Raw genomic sequence first — 26,883 nt, forward strand, 5'->3', positions numbered from 1 at the left:
CAATGGCGAGGCACCGGCTGTACAATACAGATTTCTATTATTCTACATAAACTGTTTCTCAAAATGCTTCAGAGTTAAACAGAGGAGTTAGGTTTCCTCCTCTTAGTTTAATGTTTTTTGTTGGTGTTTTTTTCCCTCTCTCTTTTTTTCTTCTTTTTGAGGACTGGATTAATTCCAGTGTGATATACCAATTAGTTGGAAATGCTACACTAACAGTGTGAAGATTGTGAATGTGGTCTTCTACTGCATTTATGAGAGCAGGGGGCACAAAGACACTCTTTCTTCTAGTCCAGGAAAAGCCTCACACATCATTTTGAAGGAGGAACCTTAAAGCTTTCCATCAACAGTATTTGGCTCTTGTGCCTACCACATGCAGTTTTATGTAAGGGGTAAGAATGGCATTGGGAATGTTGTAAAGACATGCAGTCACATGCTGAAACATGTCTGAGAGTACAACACACATTTCTCTGCAGTTTTCCAGAGCAAGGAATTGTGTAAAATCCAGTATGAACTAAATGTAGATATGACTATTTTACTAATGGCTGGAGAAACCTAAGGGGTGCATTCTCAGAGCCAGGTCTTTGTCTGTCAGGTACCACTAGCCTGTTGCTACCACTTTTCTTAGGGGACTGTGAGGGAGCTTAGAGGGCATTGCATACTTTTAATTTTTTCTGGCCATGACATGGGTAGAAAAGCATAGACCTTGAAAAGTCAGCTTGTGCTACTTTTCTTAGTTTTCTGTGTCCCAAAACAAGTGTAAGGGCCAGGTTCTGCTCTCAGTTCAGCCTCTTGATATCAGCAGGGTTGCATGGTTCCAGTCCACAACAGCCGCTCCTCCATTTTTTGGATTGCAAGTCTTTTGTTAAAATCAATGAGGGATTGAGGCCAAAGCATAATTGCATAAGGTGAAAAATCCCCTTTGTAAAGCCTGAGGCTAGCAAATGGAGTAGATTCTAATGTGTCTGTATGGATCTCTTTTGACACTATGCATAATTGCACAGTGTTATTTTTATTCTGGTAGAGATTTTTTAAAGCCATTTTTTAAAGAAGAGCAAAGCGTGAGAGTTCAGGTTATGCTAGACATGATCTCATAATACATTGCCACTGAGAAATGTGTTCTTTATTATGACATTTGGATCCTGCTACCTCTATGTTACATATGATATAGGCGACATTCTTCACAAGTGAGACAAGTGGTGATTGCTACTGCTTGTCCACCTCCTGGGACACCGAGGGTTACAGACAATACTGCAGCAAGACTAGCCAGTGTATTTTTAGGCCAATGACTCAATTAGACATCAGGCACCAGTGCAACTTATTTGTGCCTTGTACAAATTTCTGTGTATTTCTTCCACAGAAACCCTTGCACATTAAGTTATGACATAGATAATCAGACTTTTGCAGTGCCTGGCCTCTGTGTCTCATGTTTCCAGTTCTTTCAGGGTTCAAATGCTTTTGGAACAGGATTTAACTCTTACTTTTGGCTGCTGTGTCTTGTAAGGCTTTGCAGGTCACACTGCAGTAATGTAATGGTACAGAGTGACATAACTTGCTCTGCTTTGCTTCTGAAATGGCAATAGTAGGGCAGATGAAAGGGTCTTCCTGAGAGGATAGTGTGAACAGGAATGTAATTCCTGGTTCTCGCCTCTTAGAGGACAAGTACCCTTTTTCCAGCTTGACCCTTCTTACATTTGGACTCAGTTTCACTGAGAAACTGGTTTTCTATCTAACTTTTTAAAAATTATTTATATAATGTGAAACATCTGAAGTCAGTTAACAGCTTTAGTGAGAGCAGAGGGATCTCCTTCAGTTGTAATGTTGGAAGCATGTGCAATCAGCTGGAGAGGCTTCCGTATCTGTGTGTGTGAGAAAGAATTTGCTTTTAGGCTTTCCAGTCTGGAGGCAGGCTGTTAATGCAAAAATCTTCTAATTTAAAACTCTCAGCAAATGAAACCAAACTATAGCTGCAAACTATAGTAGTCAGTGGTCCTGGCTATAACCAGCAACTCCTTGTCTTCAGTCATTAGGAAATATTTATGAGTTCACTGTGCTCTGTGAGTGCTTTCTGAGATCTGCATGTCCTCATTAATCCTTCTGACCACAGGCTCATGAAATGTCTCTTGTGTCATGTAGAGCTTCACTTAACTCTTTTTAACTCACTTAATGTAATCTATATTTCAGCTATTTGTGTGTCAAAAGTGATTATAGTATTGAACAGCTAGATCATTTCTGTGGGAGAAAGGAATTAAGGCAGGCTGTACATTATGCCTATCTGACAAGCAACTTAAAATACTATGCAGTAACCTCCACAAATGATTATGTTTTAGTATTAAAAACTGTTTGTCTTGGTTTTGCTTCTTCTCTCTGAGCTTTCTTAAGGAACCCCATTTGTGCATTTGATATGTTACTTTCTTATAGGTCTATTAAAATTATTTGTGCTTCTTGCTAGTGTTAGTAATTTTGATTTTTCTTTCTAATATATCGCCACATTTTTATATTGTATTTAAAAGAGAGAGTGTATTTTATTTCTTTGAAGTCTATTGGTGTCATAGGAAATTGCTTAGTAGCAGCTTAAAGGGAAACGCTTCCAGTAACTGATACATTTTCTTTCCATTAGAGATTAACCATTCCAAGCAGTTGTCCCAGAAGTTTTGCAGAACTGATGCACCAATGTTGGGATGCTGATTCAAAGGTAATTAAATGTGTGTTTGATTTCTGCACCACCACCCCAGCCTTGTTTTGCAAAGTGCATTAGCATTTCTTTGGGGGAGAAGTCTGAGCTGACACCATTGACACATTTCTTGACAATGATACCCAGGACTTTTTTTTAGTGTGTGTATATATTTATACCTAAATAACTCTCTCTCCCTTTTGATCAAGAGTTGCTATGCTGCTAACTTTGTAACTATTAAAGACAATGACAGGGAATGTGGTAGGATGGCAAAAATGTAGCTGTTTTGGAGCAAATGGGAAAATTGTGGGTTTTATATTTTCTTTCAAAGGTTAATACTTAATCCCTCTTGGATGTATGTAAGCATCACATTATAAAATAAAAATTTCAAGGTCCAATTCTGTGCCCTACTAGTGTTGAAAACAACACAAGTATAAGTAAAGAATAAATTAATCCATAAAACATGGGTAGGAACAGCAGCAACACATTCTAAATTAACATTAAACCTTTCCTAATCTGTTCCCTTAGGGCTTGAATAGTGAGCTTTATAATGACTGTACTGTAATAATATGATAATAGCAGTGCTGTTTAACCATGAGAACAGAATAAAAAGTTAAAAGAGCTGCACCATTGTTACTATTAATCTGCTGTTACAAGGAAGGGATTGAATAAGTATTTAGACAGTAAAAGCTTGTGTAGATTATGAGAGTTACCTTCTTTAAATGGACTTTGTGACCATCCTATTGCACATGAAACTGGCTGAAAAGAGCCTGTGGGCATACTAGCTTTAGTACCAAGGATGGATAAACATCTATTTCCTTTGCCTATAAAAATATTTGAGTCATTGAAGAATAGTTAAGCAAAGGAAATTGTGCTCTTTTTCTCAAGTAAAGGCACCAGGAAGAACTTAATTTCTTTAAACTCAGGAGAAAGTTAGCAACTACTTCAAGGAGACCAAGATTAATTCCAAGAGAAATGAGAGCATATAGGTGCTCTAAACTAGAATTTATCACCAAAGAGTAGCCATAGAAGAATAATATGAGAAAGGAAATATGCATTATTGGTCTCTCTTTTAAAAGCAAGAGGTTGCTTTCCTGCAGAATGGATCTGGAAGACTGAGATTCATCGACATGTGATTTCCACATGAACACACATATAATTGCCATTCTTTTAATACCCTCCTTGTATCCACAGAGGGGGGGAGAGGGGAGAAAAATGCTTCAAGTTTTTGAATCTACAGGTAGGCTGCTTAAGTTCTAGGTCAGTAATTACTGAAGAGGACTTTCAGTGCCGACTGCTTATCTTTACTTTACTAACTGCTCCCAAGTGTCAGCATCACTACCAAAGGCCTCAGAATAAGAATTATTGGAGCTTCTTTTCTGTAATTGTCACATACTAGATCAGCTCACTTTGCCTTGTTTGAACCACATCCATAAGTGTCCAAAAGACTGTTGCTGTTTCTCAAGGAGAGGGAGGGATTTGCATGTTGTAAAAGAATGATGCTTAACCATCAGGCTGAGTTCTGTCTGATAGAGTAATTTATCTGGGTGTGCACTGGTTCCTGGGGAATATTGTTCCCAGAATTCATGCAAACTATGAATCTCCTGTGAGGTGGGGTTTTTCTGACAGTCTGCTCTTCACTAGTTTTTTCGTGCAGCTCTTCTTCTGTTAGGCAATTACAGCTTTGTTCACATGACTGAAATGGAGTAATCTGTGGTCACAATTTGGACATGTGACTGACTTATTCAGTCACGTGCTGGGAAAGGGTCGCTACTCACAGCTCTCCAAGTACTTTGATAAAGGGCTGTGTGGCCTGCTTGAGCCAAAAGATGGAGCACGCTCCTCTGAAATAGTGCTCTGTGCAGCATTCCCTTTTTGCCAGGATTAGCTTTAGAAAATCAGATCGTTGATGCATGAACAAGTTACTGAAGGTCAAGCAGGGGTGAGTTTGAGTATGTCAGCTGCTCAAAAGCAGTTGCTAAGGTGCATACTTCTAGCCCACAGAATTCATGAGGTAACTTTTGGTGGCTTACCCCTGAGAAATGAGGGATATGCATTTATGGTGAGGCAAAGGAATACACTTGGAGAGCTGCTGCAGAGCAGCTGGAGTGTCAGACACTGCTCACACCATAATTTCTTCAGACATAGTTATTAATATTGCTTTGAATTCTTAAGAATTTCTTCACACATGGAGAAAAATACCTGTAGTGCTCCATGTGATACTTGGAATGGTAGTCTTTATGCAGTTTAAACTGCTAGTTGAAACAAAGAGTTCGTACCTTACAATTTCTACCAAACAAGTTGCTTTTTGCTTGGGTATTAGGTAATTGTAGAAACAAGGTTGCTCATCACTGGTGTCTTTGTTTGCTGGGGTTACTTGTTTTTGAGTTGTAGGTGAATAATTCTTTCTCATTTCATCTGTTCCTTCAGTTTCTTTCCACATCAAACATGTTTATAAATTACAGAGTATTTTAATGGAAATCAGAAAACTGGGAACAGAGAAGAAACAAAAAATGAAAGACATATGGATTAAATATCCTGATTTTATGGAGACCTATTCAGTAAGAAATACTGAGTGGAAGGAAACAATGAAAACATTAGCCAGAATTATTTCTAGAGGGGCATATATTTTAAAGATTTCAGTATGAGACATCACAGATATAAAGGGAAACAGTTTTCAAAGGCGACTCATGCCTTGATATTTTAAGAATCCCTTATAAGGGCTTTCTAGAAAGTGCTAAGCAGTTATCTACTGAAAAGAAGATTTTTTTTTTTTTTTGGAGTTTCTCAGCTCAGGCTCCCAGTTTCCCAAATCACTTCTTGCCAGTTTTAGCCAAGGTACCACTCTGCATTTAGAATGCATTTATTAAATCTGAAGTTATCCTTTCCTAGGGGCAAGAAACCATGAAAAGCCATGTGACAGTGTAGGCTTGTGCCTTCCTGTCAGGTTTGTCTCCATGCAAAGCTGCTGCCTGTAAATCTGGCAGCTGCAAAGCTGGCAGTGTAAGTGCTGGTTGTTTACAGAATTTGCACAGCCAGAGATGTGCAGTACTTTGACATTACTGTGTGACTCTGTCTGCATTTGTTCCAGCTCCAGTTGAACCAACTCTGCAGCCCCTTTGCCTGTAGTGCAGGACCCATCACATGATTGTTGCTGCTTCTCCCAAATCAGTTGGTTGATCCTTTTGCCTGCCCTTAGTAAAAGCCCTGTTCTCTGTCATTGTCTTCACTCTGGTTACTCCAGGCAAGCCTGATAGCAGAGCTAACTGTGCTCGCTTAGTGTCAGCCCTGCCCTATACTTTCCTCTAAACACCTGAGAAAAAAGGAGCAAGCCAAACTCATAGATGTGTTTTGTAAATTATCCTGAATAGACCATAAATTATTGTAGATAATGCAGCATGGGAATGTTTGCCCTTGGTGTCTTCCTGAAAATAGAATTTGTTTTGTATAGGCACATTATGTACCTGCCAGTCTGTGGGACAATGCGTAGCAGTTGCAGTACCCTTCAGGGAGCCACCTGAAGCTTCTCACCATTTGGGAGGCCCTTGAATCCCTTCAACAGTTCACATCCACTGGTGTGGTCACAAGAGATGCAGCCATAGGAACAAAAAGGGTGTGAAGGCTGGTCAAAGGTTCTTCTGCCCCAAAACTGCACTGGAGTCAGTGGTGGTGGTACCAGGGATGGATTGTGTGCTCTGTGCCCCCAGTGCAGCCCACTCCTGACCAGCAAGTTTGGGCTCTTCCCAGGGTGTGTTCAGGGTATCTGCTCAGCTGGGGCAGGTCCAGCACCATCATGCATGTGGAGGGGAGGACAGCTGCCTCCCCAGCCCCTGTAAGGGCAGACTGACCCTGCTGGGTCTCCACACAAGGGACTGTGTCACCAGTGCAAGCAATGACCTGCTGCTTAACTGGTACCTGTTGCTGTGAGCTCTGGGTGCCCAGCCTGCCCTTCTCTGCATGCTGGGCTGGGGAGAAAATTGCATAAGCACTTGTGCTGGGGCAAGCATGTCTGTGGCAGAGAAAATGTGTGTAGCTCACTGAACTGCCCATTGCCTGAAATCATGGAGGTGGACCAAAAAATGACAGACAAAGCCTCCAGTTACAGCCGAAGAGTGCAGCATTACAGTATAAGAGAGCTTGTCTCTCTTTTTGTTATGCATTTGACACTTTTTCATGCTGTTTGACATTTAAAATAAAGAAATTGTCTATCTTTTATAATGTGGAAATCACTTGGATCTTCCCAAGAGAGACACCTCAGCATTGTTCCTAATTGTTTTTGTGCTCCCAAATTAAAATGCACGTTTTAATTGCAGCATCTGTAATTTTAGCAGAAATGGTATAATTAAAGGCACAGCAGAGAGAGAATGTGCATCATCCCCTTATTATGTATCTACATTTTGTTTCAACCTTTTGTCTCAACCTTGTCTGGGGTCTGTCAAACAGACTAACAGAGTCAGTGCTCTTTCAAGAAACACATTTAACTGGCTTTTTCAGTTTTCAGTTATTATCCTACTTCATAGCTTCCCTTTGGGACTAAGGGAAAAGAGAAAAAAAAAAAAAAAAAACAAAAAAACCCCGAGAAATTTAACCTGGTGTTTCTCACTTGTGAGCACAATGGGTCATGGAGAGCCCTGGAACAAAGTTCAGTAAATGAGCCCAGGACAGAAGAGCACAGAGTCCACTAACATGAGCTTAGCTGCCAGGCAAGACATCCTTCCCTAACCTCAGTCTTCACTTCTTCCCTGGCTGCTCCTGAAGTACCTAAGTGAGAGTTTTTCTGAAAGTATCTCCTCTGCAAGAGGGGAACTGCAGCCAGAAACTTATTTTTGATAGGCAGCTAAATGGCTTTTTCACACACCAGAGTTTATATTAATACCTGTAAAAGGCCATCTATATAATTACCAGTTGCTGATGGTCCAGCCTTCTGTATTTGGAAGCATTTTTGCTCATAGCTTGAGAAAAATTATTCTTTCAAATTAAGAATCTAGATGATTGATGATTCTAATGTTTAATCCTGTTTTACTAGTAGACATGGCAAAATAAGCTAAGGCTTGAGTCCTACTAGCCTGTGCAACTCTTCTCAGACTTTCCTTTAATGGAAGAACAAAAAGAAACCATTTACAGATTTACAGTCCTCTTGTAGGATGCTGTGGTCAGAAAGAAGTGTGGCAATTCCTTTTAATTGTGGGGTTTCAGTTGAAAATTTCCTGCAGATAGTTCTAGTAGTTTTATATGAATGCAAATGCTCTGTTTTGGTTTTCTTTTTTCTTCAGAAAAGACCATCTTTCAAGCAGATTATTTCAATCCTGGAATCTATGTCAAATGACAGCAACCTTCCAGACCAGTGTAACTCATTTCTGCATAACAAGGCAGAGTGGAGGTAAGTTTTCTTCCTTCCAAGATGATATGATGAGGTTTTACATTGAAATGGTATGAGTGGCTTTTTTCAGAAAGACATCAGACTCCAGTGATGTACTGGTAGAAAATATGTGTGCTTGAAGTATTTTTAGAACATAACTTACCTTGTTGTTTTTCAGGAATGCCCAGAATGTTGCGAAACTTGTATTAGGAGCCAATGCACTTAGCTGTACCCTATATTTATTATTACAGTGGTTTAGGCATCATGATATTTATGGTTTTGTGATTCACATCTTAAAACCAATTACAGGGTTTCAGTCAATAGTGTGGGGGCAAAAGAAGTCAGATAACATATAGGTTTGATGCAATTTTCATAGAAAGTGTATCAGTGATGTTAATATTAAAATCAAAGAAGGATAAGGGGCCTAAAAACCCTACCTTCCGAGTCAGGGTTGTACTCACTTGAATGCACTCTACCATTTTTTATGTGTTCTCTCCTTTGTCAGCTGTGTGTTCACACATCCAGCACATGCCCATGCCAGTCCCATTTTTTACAGTGTTCCAGCATTGCTTGAGCATATGATTTTAGTTATTGCTGATTGTAATTGTTATTCATAAGTGATTAGAAATGGAAATGAGATTTGAGACAATTTTATTACATTACAGTTTTGCAGTAAAGCTTTCAGCCTCTTTTTTGGAACGTGCCAAAACTTCAAAAACCTGTCCCTGAAGCTTATTTGTGTGTTAGAAAACTTGCTGCTTCCCAGTAAATCCTTCTGTTTGAGATGGAATATTGAAAACAGATCTGCACAGGGAGATGATTTTTGCAGATGATCGTGCCTCACTCTATATTAAGAAGCGTTGGCTCTATGCCGAATAAGCAGCGAGCACAAATACCAAAAGATTCCCTGCATCGAAGAAACCGGGACGGGGTGGAGGATGGGGCTTGTGTCAAGCCCGGCAATCCCGCGTTTCTTCCGCTGCCTTCCAAGGAAAAGCAAGACATAGATTTTTAATGGGGCGAGTGGAAAAACTGAGCTGTCGCTGGGACGCCCCCGGTCACACGGCGGGGTATAAATAGCCCGGCCCGGGCCCGCCCCGGCTCGGCCGCGCCGCCGGCGGCCCCGGACCCGGCCGGGCGGCGGGGGCTGCGCGCCATCTGCTGGCGGCAGCGCCGCACTGCGCCCGCCGCGCCGCCCGCGGGGCCGCCCCGCAGCGCCCGCTGGGCCTGCCCCGCACTGCTGCTGCTGCTGCTGCTGCTGCGGGCCCCGCTGGGCCTGCCCCGCACTGCTGCTGCTGCTGCGGGCACCGCTGGGCCTGCCCCGCACTGCTGCTGCTGCGGGCACCGCTGGGCCTGCCCCGCACTGCTGCTGCTGCTGCGGGCACCGCTGGGCCCTGCCCCGCACTGCTGCTGCTGCGGGCCCCGCTGGGCCCTGCCCCGCACTGCTGCTGCTGCTGCTGCGGGCACCGCTGGGCCCTGCCCCGCACTGCTGCTGCTGCTGCGGGCAGCGCTGGGCCTGCCCCGCACTACTGCTGCTGCTGCTGCGGGCACCGCTGGGCCTGCCCCGCACTGCTGCTGCTGCTGCGGGCACCGCTGGGCCTGCCCCGCACTGCTGCTGCTGCGGGCCCCGCTGGGCCCTGCCCCGCACTGCTGCTGCTGCTGCGGGCACCGCTGGGCCTGCCCCGCACTGCTGCTGCTGCTGCGGGCACCGCTGGGCCTGCCCCGCACTGCTGCTGCTGCGGGCCCCGCTGGGCCCTGCCCCGCACTGCTGCTGCTGCTGCTGCGGGCACCGCTGGGCCCTGCCCCGCACTGCTGCTGCTGCTGCGGGCAGCGCTGGGCCTGCCCCGCACTACTGCTGCTGCTGCTGCGGGCACCGCTGGGCCTGCCCCGCACTGCTGCTGCTGCTGCGGGCACCGCTGGGCCTGCCCCGCACTGCTGCTGCTGCGGGCCCCGCTGGGCCCTGCCCCGCACTGCTGCTGCTGCTGCGGGCACCGCTGGGCCTGCCCCGCACTGCTGCTGCTGCGGGCCCCGCTGGGCCCTGCCCCGCACTGCTGCTGCTGCTGCTGCGGGCACCGCTGGGCCCTGCCCCGCACTGCTGCTGCTGCTGCTGCGGGCACCGCTGGGCCCTGCCCCGCACTGCTGCTGCTGCGGGCCCCGCTGGGCCCTGCCCCGCACTGCGGCTATTGCGGGCACCGCTGGGCCTGCCCCGCACTGCTGCTGCTGCTGCTGCGGGCACCGCTGGGCCCTGCGCCCGGATCCCAGTGCTGAGCGCTCCAGGCAGTGTTTAAAGTACCCCAACTGCATGGCACCGTTGTTTATGCAGACTCTGAGCATCATATCATGGGTTTGACAGTAGATGGAACAAGGAGGGTTGGGAAAAAAGTACATCCTACTGAGGGGTTTTTTATATTAAAAATGTTTGAAAGATGAGCAGATACTCAATTGCCTTTAGGAAAGGTGAATAGCTACTTAAATCTTGCCAATATAGCAAAATAAAAGCTGTACTAGTTGACATTTGGTGACAAACGTTGTTTTACTTAATCGGTTTATTTCTTGAAGTGTGACTCAAGTGGCCCAAGTATTTCTTGCACATTTGTTGCTAAATTTCTCAGATGAGGAATGTCTGAAAAGGTGTTAATAAAAAGCCGTGTAGCAACAAAGAACTCTTTGGTACTATCAAGTAATGAAAAAACTTTTTACCGTGGAGACTTGTGTTAAAAAGAAATGTGACATTTTTTCTGGAAGAATAAATGGCTTAGAGACAAGGAAATATGAGAGAGAAAATAAAAATTCAAGATGGGACATGATTTGCCTGAAAGCAAAGATGATTTTTTGAATTGAGCTGAAATGAAAACACAACGTTCAGAAAGAGCACAAATCATGTGGGCACTTGTTTGGAAGCTGGAAGGGTGCTTTCCTATCCAAATTCTGGTAACAGCTTTCTGCCCTGATGTGAAAGCCATGTTAGAATGGAAGCTTTCGTGAATGCTTAGCCAAATAAACAGAATGTATGCAAAAAAATGCCACCTGAAATAGATAAAAGATGCATAAAGTGGTCCCAAAGGATAAACTAAAAGAGTCTTAAGTTTGTTACTAAAAACAACTGCACATTAGTTTAATGTATTTTAACTTCTGTATTGAAAAATCTTTGCTTTTACTGATTTTTTTTTCCCCATGGTTTTTTATCCCATAGTGATTTGCAAAGAGATAGTGGAACCAGCAGTAGGGAAAGTATGAGATATATTACCACAAAATAGGGAATTTTAATGAAGCCTGGATATCCGAGCACTGGAGAAGGGTGGGCTTGGGAAAGGCAAAAATTATGCTTGTTCCTTTGAGGGACCTCTGAATTAATGATCCAGATACTGCGCTTTCACCAGCATGCTGCACTTAGCAAAGCAAAGCAAAGCTCAGACAAACTGGATTGTGTTTTTCCCCACTCTTAAAAAAAGGCAAGCTGAGGTCCTTTTTATATAGACATGCCAAAATTGTATCTGCAGCAGCAAGTAACTGGAGTCTTCAGTATCACTGGCTGGCTGGCATGAACACGGAGAGTGGGCTGAGCCTATACATGACTGCTGGAGTTGATAACACAAACGATGCTTTGACTTATCTATATAATGCAGTCTTATATGCAACATTTTCTGGTATTCATTTTTATATTAATATCACATTATTATTTGCTTGTGCTGTATTTCCCTAAAATAATTCAGTGTCTTTTTTCCTAACTGTTCCACACATGTTCAGCACGTTTTTGTTATTAATAAAATAGGGGCACTACCTTATGCCTGAGTTGCATAGGTCTAGTTGCATAGGCCCTATGTTTAAGTTCATGTTCTGTGATCTTTTTGGAGCCCTTTCTGAAGTCACTTGTACTACAGTCAAAAAAAATTACTGTAGAAGTAATGATGTTCCAATTCAGTGAGAAATCCCATTTGTCTGCATTTAGTCATATATACTAACTGCATCTCTCCTTCCATCCTCTCCCCACGAGTGGCTGCTCCAATGATTAAAATAGTTTATTAGTGATACTTACATTAGTGTATTAGTAGCAATTCAAGGCATATAAAGAAATGCCAGTCATTGTGTTTAATCTGTGAATGTCATTTGATCATTATGTACAATACAATACAATACAATAATGTATTAGTATTTGTTCTTCAGTGTCACAGAATGAAACTATTCTAGAAAATCCAGTAAATTCACACTGCAGAACTACAGAAGCAAACAAATCCACATGTCCTACCATGTATAATGTTTCAAGCTGCTTCATTTAATAAGACTCATTAACTGGGCAATGTACAGTAGCTTTCTCTTTAATTACACAATTTCATTATGCAGTGGAATTATTTTTCAGAATACAACTGTTTTTGCAGACTAACCTTTTATTTTAAGAGAAGTTTCTGTCTAATGAAGAGAGATAATTACAGTACAAAATAGACTTTTGACACAGAGAAAACTATTGTTACCAGGACTCCCCTAGCGCATAATATTATTTTAAAAGAGAATGTAATTTACATATTTAAAAAATTATAGAGTTGTATGTAAGTAGCAGCGATGATGAGAGACAAACTAAGAAAAGCAGTGCAACTGCCCTCAAACTGCTCTGTAGTTTCCACAGTAGATAGCATAGTATGTGTTTTACCTGACAAAAGGGGTTTATGAGGGATATGGGTGTCTGGGGATGAGTCACTTTCTGACCTTTGTCCAGGGCCTTTCAGTTTGTTCCCTTGTTGTCTCTTTATTATGATGTCTGACCACTTTCTACCCAGCTCAGGGATCAGTCTTAATTTATGCATGCCTAAATATGATAGAGAATTTTTCTTGAAATCTTAAGCATGATAATTATGAGGGGCATTTGTTCTGACCACCACATAGAACAGCTCACTCAGCAGGACTCAAGTGTGATAAATGCCTTTGCCCCCAGGTGGCTGATTTCTGCAGTAGAATTAAGCATGGTGGTAAAGTTTGCAGTAGGGTTTTCTGGTTATTTGAGCTCTGAATCCTTTCACTGTACTTTTTAAGCAATGCTCTCTGACAGAGATGTCTTATCAAAATGAGAAATTCGTAGAATTTGGAAAATTCATATTATTTTATTTGCTTAGACTCTTTGGGTATGCTATTTTCCTACATTGAGAGGCTGAACTATTTTAGTCGAGAAGAGTTTAATCATTCCATGCCAGGACACAAGATTTACAGAAACAAGTAATTCTCTTTCTCCACCCCAAACAGAAATGACAGCTAACTCTGTTAGTCCTTCTACTTTCTTTTTTAAAACATGAGAAGGAGCATATTTTGTTCACAGCATGTTAACACAAGAAAAATAATGTGGAAATCTGAGCAGAATGTTTAACCTTGCAGAGTCCAGATAGCTATCTTTGGAGCTCTCTTTAGGATTTCTTATCTTCTTAGGAGCTCACTTTTTCAAGGAGAAAAACGAGACACTGTGATTGACTCTTCCCACAACTGTCAGGATACAGTGCACAGTCTCCCAAACAGGCACAGAAATGTTAAGTGCATTAATAGGAGATTTTTCTTTTCTTACCCCACAAGCAAAATATACGTCTGAATTTGGTGACAGAATTGTTGTTCACCTTCTGTGTATTTGTGTAGTGCAAAACTTGTTAAACTCTTTTCCAAGAGCAGTTCAGTACATGTGTTTAAAATACACCATCCATCAGAAAGTATGTCAAAGGAAACTACTTTGTTAGGGGAGGTACGTGCAGTGAAACCAAATACAGCTGGTATCTGCAACTTCTTTAGAGTACTGCCTTCATTTCCTGCCCTTCCTACTTTTCATAACTTTGCAAGTATGGTGGGAACTGGAGAGAAGTCAACCAAATCCTTTTCGCAACTGTTCCAAACTCGAGAAGCTTGTATTTGTAACCATTTGCAGGGCTGACTCATATCACAGTTTGCATTTTTGCTTTTGTATCTTCACCTAAAGAAACAGAAAGGTAAGTGGGGAAAACATTCCCCCACAAAATGCTTCTGTGCATTTTGAGTGTAAGTCCAAGTAGTATTCATAGTCAAGTTATAAACCCAGACAAATGGACTTCTTGGACTGCCTGTATTGTATTGTTAATGCTGGTCACATTACCAGTTCTTATCTTTACGGATCAGATCATGTTTCATGATGTTGGGGGGAAAGAAGGCATTTTCATTTTAAAAATGTTTTTGTTATATGGTATTTTACTCTTTTAAATGTTATTTTTCTTCAACTGAAGGTATTATGGTCTGATGTATAAACATTACCATTTCTTCCTAAAGCCGTGAAAGACTTTGCATTTGGTAATTAAATGAACTGCTTGAGTTAGTATTGTACTTTTCAGCCTTTCACATTTAATTAACATTCAAGTGGAAATTATGAACAATTTATATCTGTCAGGAAAAGACAAGACGTAACAAATTGTCTCCGTGCAGATGTGAAATTGAGGCAACCTTAGAGAGACTAAAGAAACTGGAGCGTGATCTGAGCTTTAAAGAGCAGGAACTAAAGGAACGGGAGAGACGTTTGAAGATGTGGGAGCAGAAGTTAACTGAACAATCAAATACTCCTGTAAGTAGACAATAATTCAACCTTTCATCTTGTGTCAGAAGGATTTGGAGCTTTGTCTATATAAATCTCAAGACATACTAAGGAAGTAGTGCTCCTGTTTTTAGTTGTTCCTCTGGGCCAATTTTATTGCATCACTCTAGATAGCAATATTTTTTTAAAATTTCACCTAATGCATTAGGTACCACATATTACTGATAGTTCATATTGTGACATGGGCATTTTAAGTAGTGTCCATTGATTTATTTAGAGTTCTCAGCTTTAAAAATTGTTTACATTCAATAAATTCTGTTTTCAACTAGAAAGTTGTAGACTTTATGGGATGCAGGATTTGGTCTTAAATGTAAGAATAATTTGTATCTTCCAGAAGACATGTTGTGAAACTTATGCAGATTTTTTTGATTCTGTTCTTTTTCTTTGAGAAGTAGCAAATTCCCATTCTGTGAAAAGGGGGTCAAAATTCAAAGTATTAATTTAAGGTTTTGTTCATAATTATAGCTAACATAACTTTGACTGGCCAGTTACCAGCTGGTAGAATTCTCACATTTCTGTTAGTAAATTGAACAAAAAACTTCCTTGCATTATCTTGAATTTCTTGATGAAATACTATGCTCTTCAACCACTGATTGGCAGAGGGAGGACCACAGGGTTAGTGCATGGCGAGACATTACAACAGAGTTGCTAAAAAAATTACTGTGATACCTCCTTGTTTTTAAAGCACTAGCTAAGACAAATACCAAATTGAGATCAGTAGCATATGATTTTTCTTATGCACAATTTTATCATACTAATAACCTTGATTCCAGCCAGACCCATTTACATATGACTTGTTTTTAAGGCATAGCTTATTGCTGTTTTTTGAATGAAGTTGCATTTATGTTCCAGCTGCGAACATGCAGCAATGAAATCACAGAGGATAAATGTTTTCCTATGTGCAGATTCTGTGTGTTTTCAGTAGATATCTCTATGCCTGCTTTAACACTTGCCATATTCCAGTAACTGAGCTGTGGGCCATCCTCTATCCTGAGCACAGCATGAGACACTGCCTTAATGAGCAAACCTTTTCACCAGCAAGGCCCTAGGGTTTTTTTATGCTGTACTTGCTTATGACTTGTACTTTTCACTTAGAGCTGGCATTGCTGCAAGAATAAAGCATTGTGCTAAGGCCTATTGTGCTAAGCATGAACTGTCTTTCTGCATAGCGTTAACCCAACTGTCCTATTGCATTTAGGTGCGATTTTTTCTAATAGACAAATACAGGATTGTTTTTTCCATACATTTTAAGTGAACTTACACAGAACGTATTTTTTAAAGAGCCATTTTATTGGAAAAAATTGGATATACTGGCAAAAAAAGGGGCTTATTCAAGCAGGATTGGGATTTTTCGTAGCACTGGTTACACATACAAGTATATTGTAAATTCATAGCTGTAAGTCATTTGCAAAATATCTTTGGGCGTTCTGTTTGCAAGCTGTAATTGTTGGGAGTCAAGCATCTGTCTTCCTCCATTAGTTCAGGCAGTGTCTGCTCAGCAGCATCAAACTAGAGGGTTACAACAGGGAGTTGCAATGCTTTAAACTACCTTGACTATAAAAGCAGGAGTAAAGATATGGCAGCTAGAACTGTGACACATCTTAGAGTTCCCACTAGGCGAAAACCTGGTTCTTAGCCAAAACCAGGCCTTGTGGTGTCTTAGCTGGTACTCTTGTCCCTGCTCTGTGTTCTGCAGTCACCTTTTCACTTGTCTCTGCAGCAGAGACCAGAGGCCAGCAGTGGTGTGCAGGAATAGAATCTTAAACCAAGTGACAGGAGAGCAGTGAAGCTGTCTCTGCCACTTGATTCTCCAGTGTTGTAGGATTGGTAGAAGCTTCATCCTGCGTGGTAGGTAACTGTGAGTGGCAGGCTGCTTCTGCTCCAATGAGTAAAGTATAGCTTCACACACTTCAGCATGAGGGAAGGATGAGGCCAATATTTAGAAATGCTTCTGTGCATTTCTCCCTGCTCTTGTTTTGACCCTTTTTCTGCTGCATCTTATACAACAAGCTCCTTTGAGTCTGATCTCTGCAAATTCCTTTGTGTGCATCTCCAAAAGCCTCTAGCACAAGGGAATCAGGAGCATTTTGGTGGAGTAAAATATATCCATAGCTGCCATGGAATGGGAGACTTCTCTTGAAAGAAGATTTGACTTTGCAATGGTAGTGGATGTAGCTAAGATGAACAACTTATTAGAGGAAGACAGTAAGCAGGACATGAAATCCATATATCACCTGTGATGCCCTGTACCTGCAGGTGGTCATTTAACCATGGAACTTAGAGAGCCTGGTGGATCCTAGCCATTTCTAAGGGTCTATTCTGATAGTCATCGTATGCAGTGTGTCACTGAAGGCATGTCCTGTCCCGACAAACTCTTTAAATTCTCCAGATAATGAGATGGCAAAATACGGAGGAAGTAATGTGATTATAACTTGCAAAATGAGCCATTCACAGCTTACCCACGCTCAGACATTGAACAGTCAATGACCCAGAAAGGTGTTTCAGTGGAGAGCTGATTTGCAGCTTTGTTGATTTTTGTTGGGAATTCTTCCCATGTCAGGGATGCTGTTCTGTGGATCTAAAGTAACTATAACTACCTGGCAATGAAGTGTGTGTGCTAGGTCTTGTTTTTGAAAGGTTCCTTCTTTTTATCAGGAAGAGCTTGATCCAGCTAGCACATTGTTGATGGTGTAGCTGGAGGTTTTTGTAGAGCCAGGTGTACAGAAGCTTAGCTGCAGGTTCTTTCATCACACAGCAGTAGGATGCATGAGGGCTGTTTAGGACACCGCATCATGCCAACTTCTTCTTTTTATTTTTCTTTCTTAAACCCTGATCACTAACTTTACTTTAACACAATGCAAATAGTAAGTCTTTGTAAGCAGGGAAATCTCAAGTGGAACAGAAGACAGATGCTGTCTTTTTTAATGATAGAAAATTAGTCAATTTAAGTGGTTTTACCAAGAAATGGGCACTCTTTGAGCAACCCTGGCTGTGAAGCCTCTTGTGTTACAAAAGCAGGGCATCACCATAATCACCCCTGTAACTTATTTTGATCAACTGCCATTGCTCTTCAGTCAGTTTTCTGATTAGGTTAAAAAATATATGAAAACCCATGAATTTTGGGTAGGCAGTTTTACAAATGCTTTGGAAAGAAATGCTAGTGCAGGTGCTAGTGCACCACACAGCTCCTTTGCTGTTGTTTTAGTAGTGCCTCAGTTTGGCACTCCAAGACAAGTAGGTAGTTTAATTTAGGGTGAAACTCCTGAGTTTTTATTCCCTGTGAAGCACAGGCAAATAAGTAACCTCTTGTATGTCACAGAGGTTACTAGCCTGGCCACTCTGAAGAGGCATTAATCATTAACCTGAAGAGAGCATATTTCATTTGTTACTACAAACAGACTGGGTCAGGTGAATGCCATTATCTGTAGGTGAAGATTAGTGGAAATTTAATATGATGTACAAGCAATTGACAGATGTCTCTTGATACCACTAAAGAAAAAAAAAAAAAAAAGCTGAAGAAGCTGACAAGCTGACCAAAACCACCCCTCTTCCCCTGCCTGCTTGTCCCTGGGATGGCTTCTGGAGGTGTGGTGCTGGTGCAGACTGGAGGCCAGTTCTCCTGTCCTTTGCATTGGTGAGAGACTCATTTCTGATTGTGGCTGTTGCAGGATGACCCTTTCTCTCCTTTTGAGCATACACTCAAAACCAGTCTGCTGCTGCTTTCATTTCTGATATTTAGGGGCTGCTGCTTCTGCATCAAATGCAGAGCTTGTTTGGCTTCTCAGGTCTTAACCCAATTTATTCTTCAATCCTGAAAGGTTGAATTAAGCAGCTCCAATTGCCTTGGAACCAGTCCACCTGATTGGGAAATGTCATATTCTGTTTTGTGCCATACAAAATGAAGGATTGAAGAGTTTGAACCTTCTTTTGTCATGAAAGCTCTGTTGCCTGTGGTTCTTGCCATGCCACTCAGTGATTTTGATTTAAGAACAATGACCCCAGAAGGATGCTATCTGTTTTAATGAATTCTTACTTGACCTCTATGTTTAGATTCACTAATCGTATGCTCTCTGTTGATTGCTGACTAATCTGGTGGTGTCTTTTTCCTTGATTTTTAAATTGGTTCTAACTTTCACTTTTGCTCTGTCCTTTCCTCCTTTTAAATAGTTTTTCTTACCTCTTGCTGCAAGAATGTCTCAGGAGTCTTACTTTGAATCTAAAACAGAGGAGTCAAACAGTGCAGAGATGTCATGTCAGATCACAGCAACAAGTAACGGGGAGGTAGCTGGCATGAACCAAAGCCTGAAGGCCTTGATGATGACGGGCTTTGGGGATATCTTCTCTCTGAACAAAGCAGGATCTGTCCTGCATTCTGGAATGCAGATAAACATGCAAGCCAAAAAGAATTCTTCTAAAACCACCTCTATGAGAAAAGGGAAGAAAATCAACATGGCTTTGGGTTTCAGTGAATTCGACTGGTCAGATGACGATGATGATGATGATGATTTTGATGACACAGATGATAGCAGCGAATGAAATAAGTTGTAGAGTTAACCCTGAAATCGTTTTAGCAAAGCAAAACAATAAAGTTTTAGAACAAGAATCCTGTCAGTTTGGTCTGTTTAAATCCTGTAAAAGAACAAAAAGCGAACAAACACCAACAAAAAAAGATATTTACCAGGCTGAGCATATTTGTATGTTGAAAGATATATTGTTTCTGTTTCAGTTGTGCTGGCTTATTTCTGCTTTGATGAAATTTGGAACTAAACTTTCCAAACTAATTGAGATTATTATTATTTCATTATTATATCTATAATTCCTAGTGCCTGATTACAGAAACTATGGCTTGATAAATTTAAGATCTGGAAACACTGGGAGAAACTTCAATGTCATTAATGCCATTAATGTACTTCAAATTTTTCTTTTGTGTTTTTTGTCATTTCCCTTACCCCTTTAATTGTCGGTCATATGCATATGCTTGTACTTCCAGATTTGCTATTTTCTACATCCATTCTTTCTTCCTGTTGTAGTGAAGGGGTTTGCTGTGTTTCTTAATTTAAAGCCATTTTCAAGGCAGCATTGGGGGAAGTCACAAATAAGTTTCTAGGAACAGAGAAGCTTGGGAAGGAAGAGGGGTTACTTAAATATATAGTTTAAAAATGGAATAGCATCAGAACTCAAATAATCCCTATTAGTAGATGATTTCTATAAATGTGCTTTTTTTCCCCCCTCACGTGTATGTGCATGTGTGTATAATTCACCCTATCAAAGTAAACTGCAATCAGACCTCTGCATCTATTATCAGATATTGTGATCTGGAAGCTAATTTTCAGTTATGTTGATGTGAATCCATGAAGCCTCATTAACTTTGATGGACTTATTCTTGTACCTGAGAGCAAAAATTGGTGTTTGTAAATTTTGATTCTGTTGTATCTGCTAAACAGCGTGTGCCATCCTTGGGAAAGGACAAAGAGAAGCCACTGTGACATTTCAGCTTGTGCCCTACTACTGTGGCTTGTGTGAAATTCTCCATATTAGAATCTGGCAGTAATGTCAGGAATATTTACTAGACTCTGCATAACTGTTTTTTGCAGCTACATTACTTTTAAAGTATTGTCACTGCTGTTACAGCTTACCATAAAACTCAGTGTCTAACAATCTGCTGCAATAATTGCCTGCCAGGCACTTATGTTGAGAGCAGTGAGGATGTTTCTCCTGATGACCCCTTTAGTGGTGATGCAGAAGGAGGGAGGGAAACCAGTGCGAACACAGATGCAGGTTAGAAAGGAAGATGATGTAAAATATTTGCCAAGGAAGAAGGGCAGCATTTCAAAAGAAAAATGTTACTGTATAGTTCAGCAGTAGTGGGAATAAGCCATCAAAATTCCATTCTCAATTACTGGAAGGGTTTCTTTTATAAAACTTGTGTTTTGGAGTGGCTTCTTTAATTATAGGCTAGCCTGTTACACAGCTCTAACCTATATGTTATGGTGTTTTGTGGATAGCTTAAAGAAAAATGGATACATTAGATAACAGCAAGCTTGAAATCATTATCTGTTCACTCAACAAAACAAAGTTCTCCAAAAAGTTTTTCTAGAGTGGACACCTCTTTGGGTTGTGAGAAAGAAAGAATTGTTTCATCCTTAAGCGTCAGCACTGATCCAGTCACCTGCAAGGCACAAGTGCTGTGCTCAGGCTGGCCTGCTCCATTTGCTCTGCATGGGATCATAGTTCCTGCAGGATGTCATTTAACCCTCTTTCAGACACTCCCAAACTTCTTGACTTGAACTTCCCTCTTGTATCTGGAAGCTATTCTCATGATGAAATTATCATTTAAATGATGCAGTAAATGTTCAAAGTATCCCAAGGAGAAACTCTTTTGGCTCACGTGGGGATGGCTTCTTAGGTCCATCAAAGAAACCTGATTTTAGGGAGAAAAAGAGAATTGAAAGGGCAAATAGTGAAATGGAAATAAGAACAAATAGCCTTTTCCAGTATAGATTTGTACTATTTTTGTAAGTCTACGTCTGCTAACACCCACAGCAATGATACTATTTTTGTAACTGCCACTTTGCACTCAGCAAAATTGTGATGGATTTGTGTAATGTAATATGTGCACTTTAGATCTTAAGGTGTGTATCATTGTGCATAAATTACTGTACCACATAAGCAGTGTAGGGATGTACAACTGAAAACAAAATTTGGTTCAGTACATTTCTACTTCAAAAACCCAAAAAAATCTGTTCCTAGCATTGATATTTTGCACTTTTTTGGTGTTTGACAATCTTAGAGCACTTCATGCACATTTATGTTTGTATGGGTTTTAAGTGAATTTGTAAATTAACTCCTTAATCTTTACAGAAATAAAAATAGTTTTTAAGTAGTATGACACAGATTTTCATAGTTGCAACATCACAAGGTTTAAGTCTGTCTTCAAGGTTTTGTTCTTACCCAGGTGTGTAACCTATATCAGTAAATATCATCAGAATGTGGTAATGTGCTTGTAGTAATTTCTGCCTACTTGTTTCAGTATTTTTTAATGAAGCAAGATGGATTTCTTCCCCTTCACCTTTTTTCCCCATGTTGTTTCTCAAAGCAAATTAAACTATATTAAGGAAAAGTTTAAGCTCTTCTAAAACTTCCCCATGCATTTAAAGTAGCAAAGGTGACCTCTGAATTGTAGATAAGGTGATAACGTGCCAAACTCTGCTGATGCAGTTGAGATACAGTATTACACTTAGGATTTTGGCTGTGCTTACTAAAAAAGCAGTGGTATTAATTGCATTTTTACTTTTCTGTGATGAGTTTCACACCAGGTGTCTCCAGTTTGCAAGCCAGTTATCATATGTGAGAATCAAGCTGTGTTTTCTGCCTCTGAAATGCTTCTCACTAGATAAAGGCTTTGAAAATGGCTCTGGTGGGCAGGTATGGTGGTTGGAGGAGGGCAGAGTATTTCATCTTCCATGCCTGATTTTGCTCTGCAGTGTATCTGAGTCCATCTTCTACCTGTCTCATCATCAGGTTATACAAATCTCCACAACAGAGCCACATCTTGTGTCAGCTAATGCAAGCATTAACCAAACCCAGAAGGCATTTCTCTGGCTGCTCTGGGCCAAAGCCAGAACAAACCACCAAAAGCCTTCCTGTGCCTTGTACACCTCTCAGCTCACTAGGCCCTGCCAGGCTTTTTGGGTTCCAGTTTCCTCTGCCTTCCATAAAGCCTGAAGGTGTTTGCAGTAAAATAATATCACTGCATTTGATGGAGGGGAAAGGTAAGAACCAGGCCTGAACTTGGCATATTTACCAGGCTGCTGTACTGCAGACATGAACTTAGGTGGGTAAATGGCCTCAGAGGAGAACGGGGAGGATCGACTTTTGGCTTGCTTAATGGTCAACTGGGACCAAGACAGGATGTCCAACTCCCAACTCCTTTTCTTCAGCAGTGGTCAAAAAATATGGGAATGGGACTTAAAGGAGGAACACTTTTGATCTAGTCATTTTTGTGACAATGTCATCACTAATTTCTTGGAGTAGCAAGTGCCTTAGGGTACGGTGTGGGTGTGCTGCGTTGCCAGCCATTGTGTGCTCCCTGACATGGAGCTTGTCCCCTCTGGACTGGAAGGGTTTTCTGGAGGTGAGGTCTGGCGTGGCCTCTTGTCACACAGTCATGTTCGTGGCTTGTCATTTGCTTATCATTCCAGAGCTTTTCTTAGATGTTGATTCCCTTCTGGGTTTTAAAGTGTTTATTCTGAGTTAAAATATCTGATGCAGTAATGATGGGTATTGCTCTCAGCAGTAGCAATGGATCTGTAGCGTGCATATAGCTGTTAAGTACTGAGCAGTGTTACTGTGTGTCTTTAGTGGTGTACTTCCTTTATCTGTAATCAGACAGCTTTTACAGGTTTTTAATAAGACCTCTGACTTGACAGAGGCTTTGACTACAGTCCTAGTTAGAATGTTCAGGTAGAAAAAGTAAGTTCATTTAGTAATTTTCACAGCCCTTAAAATGCACTGGTAGAAATCTGGAGGAGAGACCTTTCCCCTTTCCCCCAGGCTTCAACTTAGTGTATACTGTAAAATCTGCACAGAGATTTCTGATGTGTGAAGATTTAATTTTAAAACTGTAGAACCAATGATTTTCTTTTAACATTTTATATTGTGTGCTAAATACTCATATGCCTTTAAAAGTCAGATATAGTCCACTGCATTTCTTGCTTTTGCACTACTGAAGAAGTTTTGTACTGAATAGTAGGAGTCGATGCTACTTACACTTCAGGTTTGAACTGATGGAATTCGAATAGAAAATATTTTCACAGTGTTGGAAAACTTCATTTTCCCTTCTGAAAAAGCAAAGCTGAGCGCAATGCCTATGCCAAGACTCTTGTGCTGTAAACTGAATATATCATTTGTGTGGAACATGCAATGTTACACTTGTGTGTGGTAAAATCTTGCAGTGTCAGTTATTCTCTTTATTGCACTTGACATACCATGTCTTGTTTTACTCACACTGTGGATTCGATTTTCCAGTGTAAAACCAAAGCAAACAAACAAAAAGAAATCATACAATGTATTCAATTTCCTCAATTGGTGTCATAAACTTTCTTTTGGTGTGAACTTTTCCCTTGCTTCTCTTTTGTTCCAAACTTCTATTTTGCAATAAACATTTTGACAGTAAATTTTATGCATTTGTGTGACTGTGTAAAATGCTGGAGTTCCAAGAGGTTCCTTATTGCCTACTGGTTTAAGTCATTTTTCTGTATTACTATGTGACATTTCTCCTTTATTCTCCCATTAAGAAGAAGAAGAAAAAAAAAAGATAAATAATACAGAACTATTCTGCCACTGGTTATATTTAAACCAGAAGAAAGCAGAAAAAACTCACTGTACATCTAAAAATGCGTTATTGGACTTCTGCAGTAAATTATTCAGTTGTACAAGTCATTTTACCAGGCTGCTGCTGCAGCACCAGCCATTTTTACTCTAAGTACCTACAAAAGGCACAACTCAGCCTCCTGAGGGGGTTCATGATTGCCACTTGCCCTTCCTTGTCCTTTAGTGTTGCCCCCAGCACTACTTTTGTCCCAGTGTTCTGCCCAGGCTGCAGGTCACTTAGTGTGCAGCTGGAGGTGCTGGGATGCCGTGGGGACCTGCTTGGCCTGTGGGTGGAGCCTGGGGACCCTGGGGGTGGCAGGGTCCTCTGAAGGAGGTGACAAAGCCATGGAGGGGCAGGGGTAACCGAGCTGAGTCTCTCATAAATCACTGTTCTCTACATCAAAAAGTTTGCAACTACATCATGATATTGAGCTTCTAGGCGACACTGACTGTCCACATACAGATCTGCAACAATTAATGGTAATCCTTTAAGCTGAATAAAAATGCCAAGAAGATGACATTTTGGATACCATATATTTGAATGAGTATAAAAATGGCAATCACCATTTCAGTGACATCTTCTCCTCTGTCAGTTTTCACATCATCCCAGAATTTTGTTTAATGCAGCCATTCCTCTGTGGTTTCCTAGTGCTTCAAGAGCTAACATCATCTTGTATCCAACAAAGTGTAGGAGGAGGCTGGGAAGTGCTGCACTCCTCCAGCCTTACAGGAGTTGTTACAAAGCAGTGGCAGAAACCAAGAGAGACTTGTCTGGACATGGGTTGGAAGACAGTCTGCAGTGGCCAGACTCCAAATTCTGTTTTCACTGCTGTCCAGTTTTCCTTCCTTTTGCAGAAAATATCCATCCTTTGGGAGGGAGTCATATTCCCAGAATTATTTTCATTGAAGACCAAAGCCATAGCAAAAGCCTTCCTGTAGTGTCAGAACCAAGAGGAGAGGCAGATAGAGTCCCTTGCCATCAGAAGATTTACTTTTGCTTCCTAAGTTGTTTTTGTTGGAGATCTGCTGGTAATTTTATCTGCAGAGAGGAACAGGATCGATTTAACACTGCCAACATGCTGTTGGAGCCAGCCCACAATCAGTGTGAATGCAGTGGTTTAGTACATCAGTATGAGTTGCAGCTTAACTCCTGCACTTTGCAGGGAAAAAGGAGCAGAATAGTATCAGCCACCAGAGTAAAATTTGGGTGGAGGGGAGAAAAATGGTCGGATGGTTTTCTTTTCAATTCGTATCTCTCACACAGTTGCTGCCCTCCTTTGATATTTGTGCATGGACCGAGGAAGATGTGGTGAGTATTCTGTGTTAATGTGGCCAAGGTCCTGATGCTGGAGCTCTCTGACAAATTACAGCAGGCGTGGTGGGAGGGAAGGCTGGATCAGAACATCTAGGTGAGATCTTACTGCTGTTTGGTAAAGCTTGTGTCCCAGAAAAGCTTGAACATGACTAGGAGTAAATTTGAGTTACCTTCATAAAACAGGCACATTCTCCAGTGTCCAGAAAATAGTGGGAGCTGGGAACTGCCAGCAGTCAGGAGGGCACTCCTGGGTCCTCGTTCAAGGAATGTGGCAGTGCCCAACGACCTAACCCTGGACAGGACAAAATGAGTTAAAAGGTTTTATCCCACTGTGTGCCACCTGGATGGCAATTAACTGAAAAAAAGTTTAGAGCTTTTTAGGGGTGTGGAACCTCTCTTTGATATAAAATAATGGCATTGAGTACTTTATACTTTTTTATTCAGTTAAAAGTCTAAATAAGACAGATTAGTGATTTATCTCTGACACAGTGATGTGTCAAAATTATTTTAATGTCCTATCAAGCACTGCCTTTGTGTCTTATGCATCATGGGGTTGTTTGGCTGGCATTTACCAAAGGACTGTCTGGAAAGCCAGTGTAAAAACCATAAAAGCCCTGGCTCCTTCCCTTCAGCCCTTTTAGCACATGACACTTCTCAGTTGCTTTGGTCATTTCAGTTCTTCATGACAATAAACTGAGAAAGGTGGGTGCAAACTGGAAGGCAGTTTGGAAAAGCTAAATAGAAGTAATCACACTTGCATTGGTGAATCCTGCGTCCTTTATCCCAAAGTGAGAAATATTTTTAAATTTTGTTTTAAAAAAGGATGATTACTTGTGAACTCCAAATAACTGTAATACAAGACTTTGATAATTTGAACTTCAAGATTGATTCCTCTTTTTTGCAGTTTTTCTGGATGCAACAACTTACTAGAAAAGGTAAAAGCTATTCATATGTCCTTTCACGCTCACATTTATGAATTAATACACATTTATTCATTTTCCCCCCTCCAATAAAGTGCCATGTGGATTTCTGAATAACCTCTTTTATCTTAAGGCGATGCTTCTGGTGAAATGAGTGTCTATGCTAGCTTGTTTAAGGAACATCATATCACTGGGAAGCAATTGCTTCTTCTAGAAGAAGAAGATTTAAAGGACATGGGAATTGTTTCCAGAGGACACATCATCCATTTGAAGGTATTATCGGCATATATTGAATGGTGCAGTAGGTTATAGTGTGAGTATTACAGAGTCTATGGAGTTTCAGTAGTATTAGCAGCTAAATAAATAAATAAATAAATTACAAAGCTAAATAGAGAACATATTTGGTATCTAAAATAAACAGAATTATAGCTTCATATGGATCTAGAACTCAAAGCAACCTGAGCATTTTATGAGGCATGAAAATGTGCTGTGGTCTTTATACTTCTCTGTAGTTCTTAAGTTTTCTTGTGAGCTTGATGGCAGTACTGCTGCAGCTTCACCTAGGAGGGCCATTCTCCCAGCAGAAAAGCTTGGGAATCTTCAGAGAGAACTCTCTTTAACTGAAGGAGAAACAGATACAAAACAGTTATTTGAACT

The 26,883-nt window shown here is 41.0% G+C and overlaps 1 protein-coding gene across 3 annotated transcripts in view; it reads left to right on the forward strand.

Annotated features, from left to right (window-relative positions):
* Positions 1-26,883, forward strand: part of MAP3K20 (mitogen-activated protein kinase kinase kinase 20) — a 90,639-nt gene that overhangs the window by 42,964 nt on the left and 20,792 nt on the right. For 2 of the 3 annotated variants that reach the window (XM_063162154.1, XM_063162156.1), the window contains exons 9-14: positions 2,618-2,692; positions 7,945-8,051; positions 14,454-14,589; positions 25,256-25,300; positions 26,211-26,241; positions 26,360-26,499. In XM_063162154.1, the coding sequence (XP_063018224.1) occupies positions 2,618-2,692; positions 7,945-8,051; positions 14,454-14,589; positions 25,256-25,300; positions 26,211-26,241; positions 26,360-26,499 (534 nt within the window). Of the gene's footprint in view, positions 1-2,617; positions 2,693-7,944; positions 8,052-14,453; positions 14,590-18,786; positions 23,801-25,255; positions 25,301-26,210; positions 26,242-26,359; positions 26,500-26,883 lie in introns of those variants that run through there. The other variant, XM_063162157.1, reaches the window with a different exon arrangement.

This window comes from Melospiza melodia, chromosome 8 (assembly GCF_035770615.1).
Source record: "Melospiza melodia melodia isolate bMelMel2 chromosome 8, bMelMel2.pri, whole genome shotgun sequence".
Classification (NCBI taxonomy): domain Eukaryota; kingdom Metazoa; phylum Chordata; class Aves; order Passeriformes; family Passerellidae; genus Melospiza; species Melospiza melodia.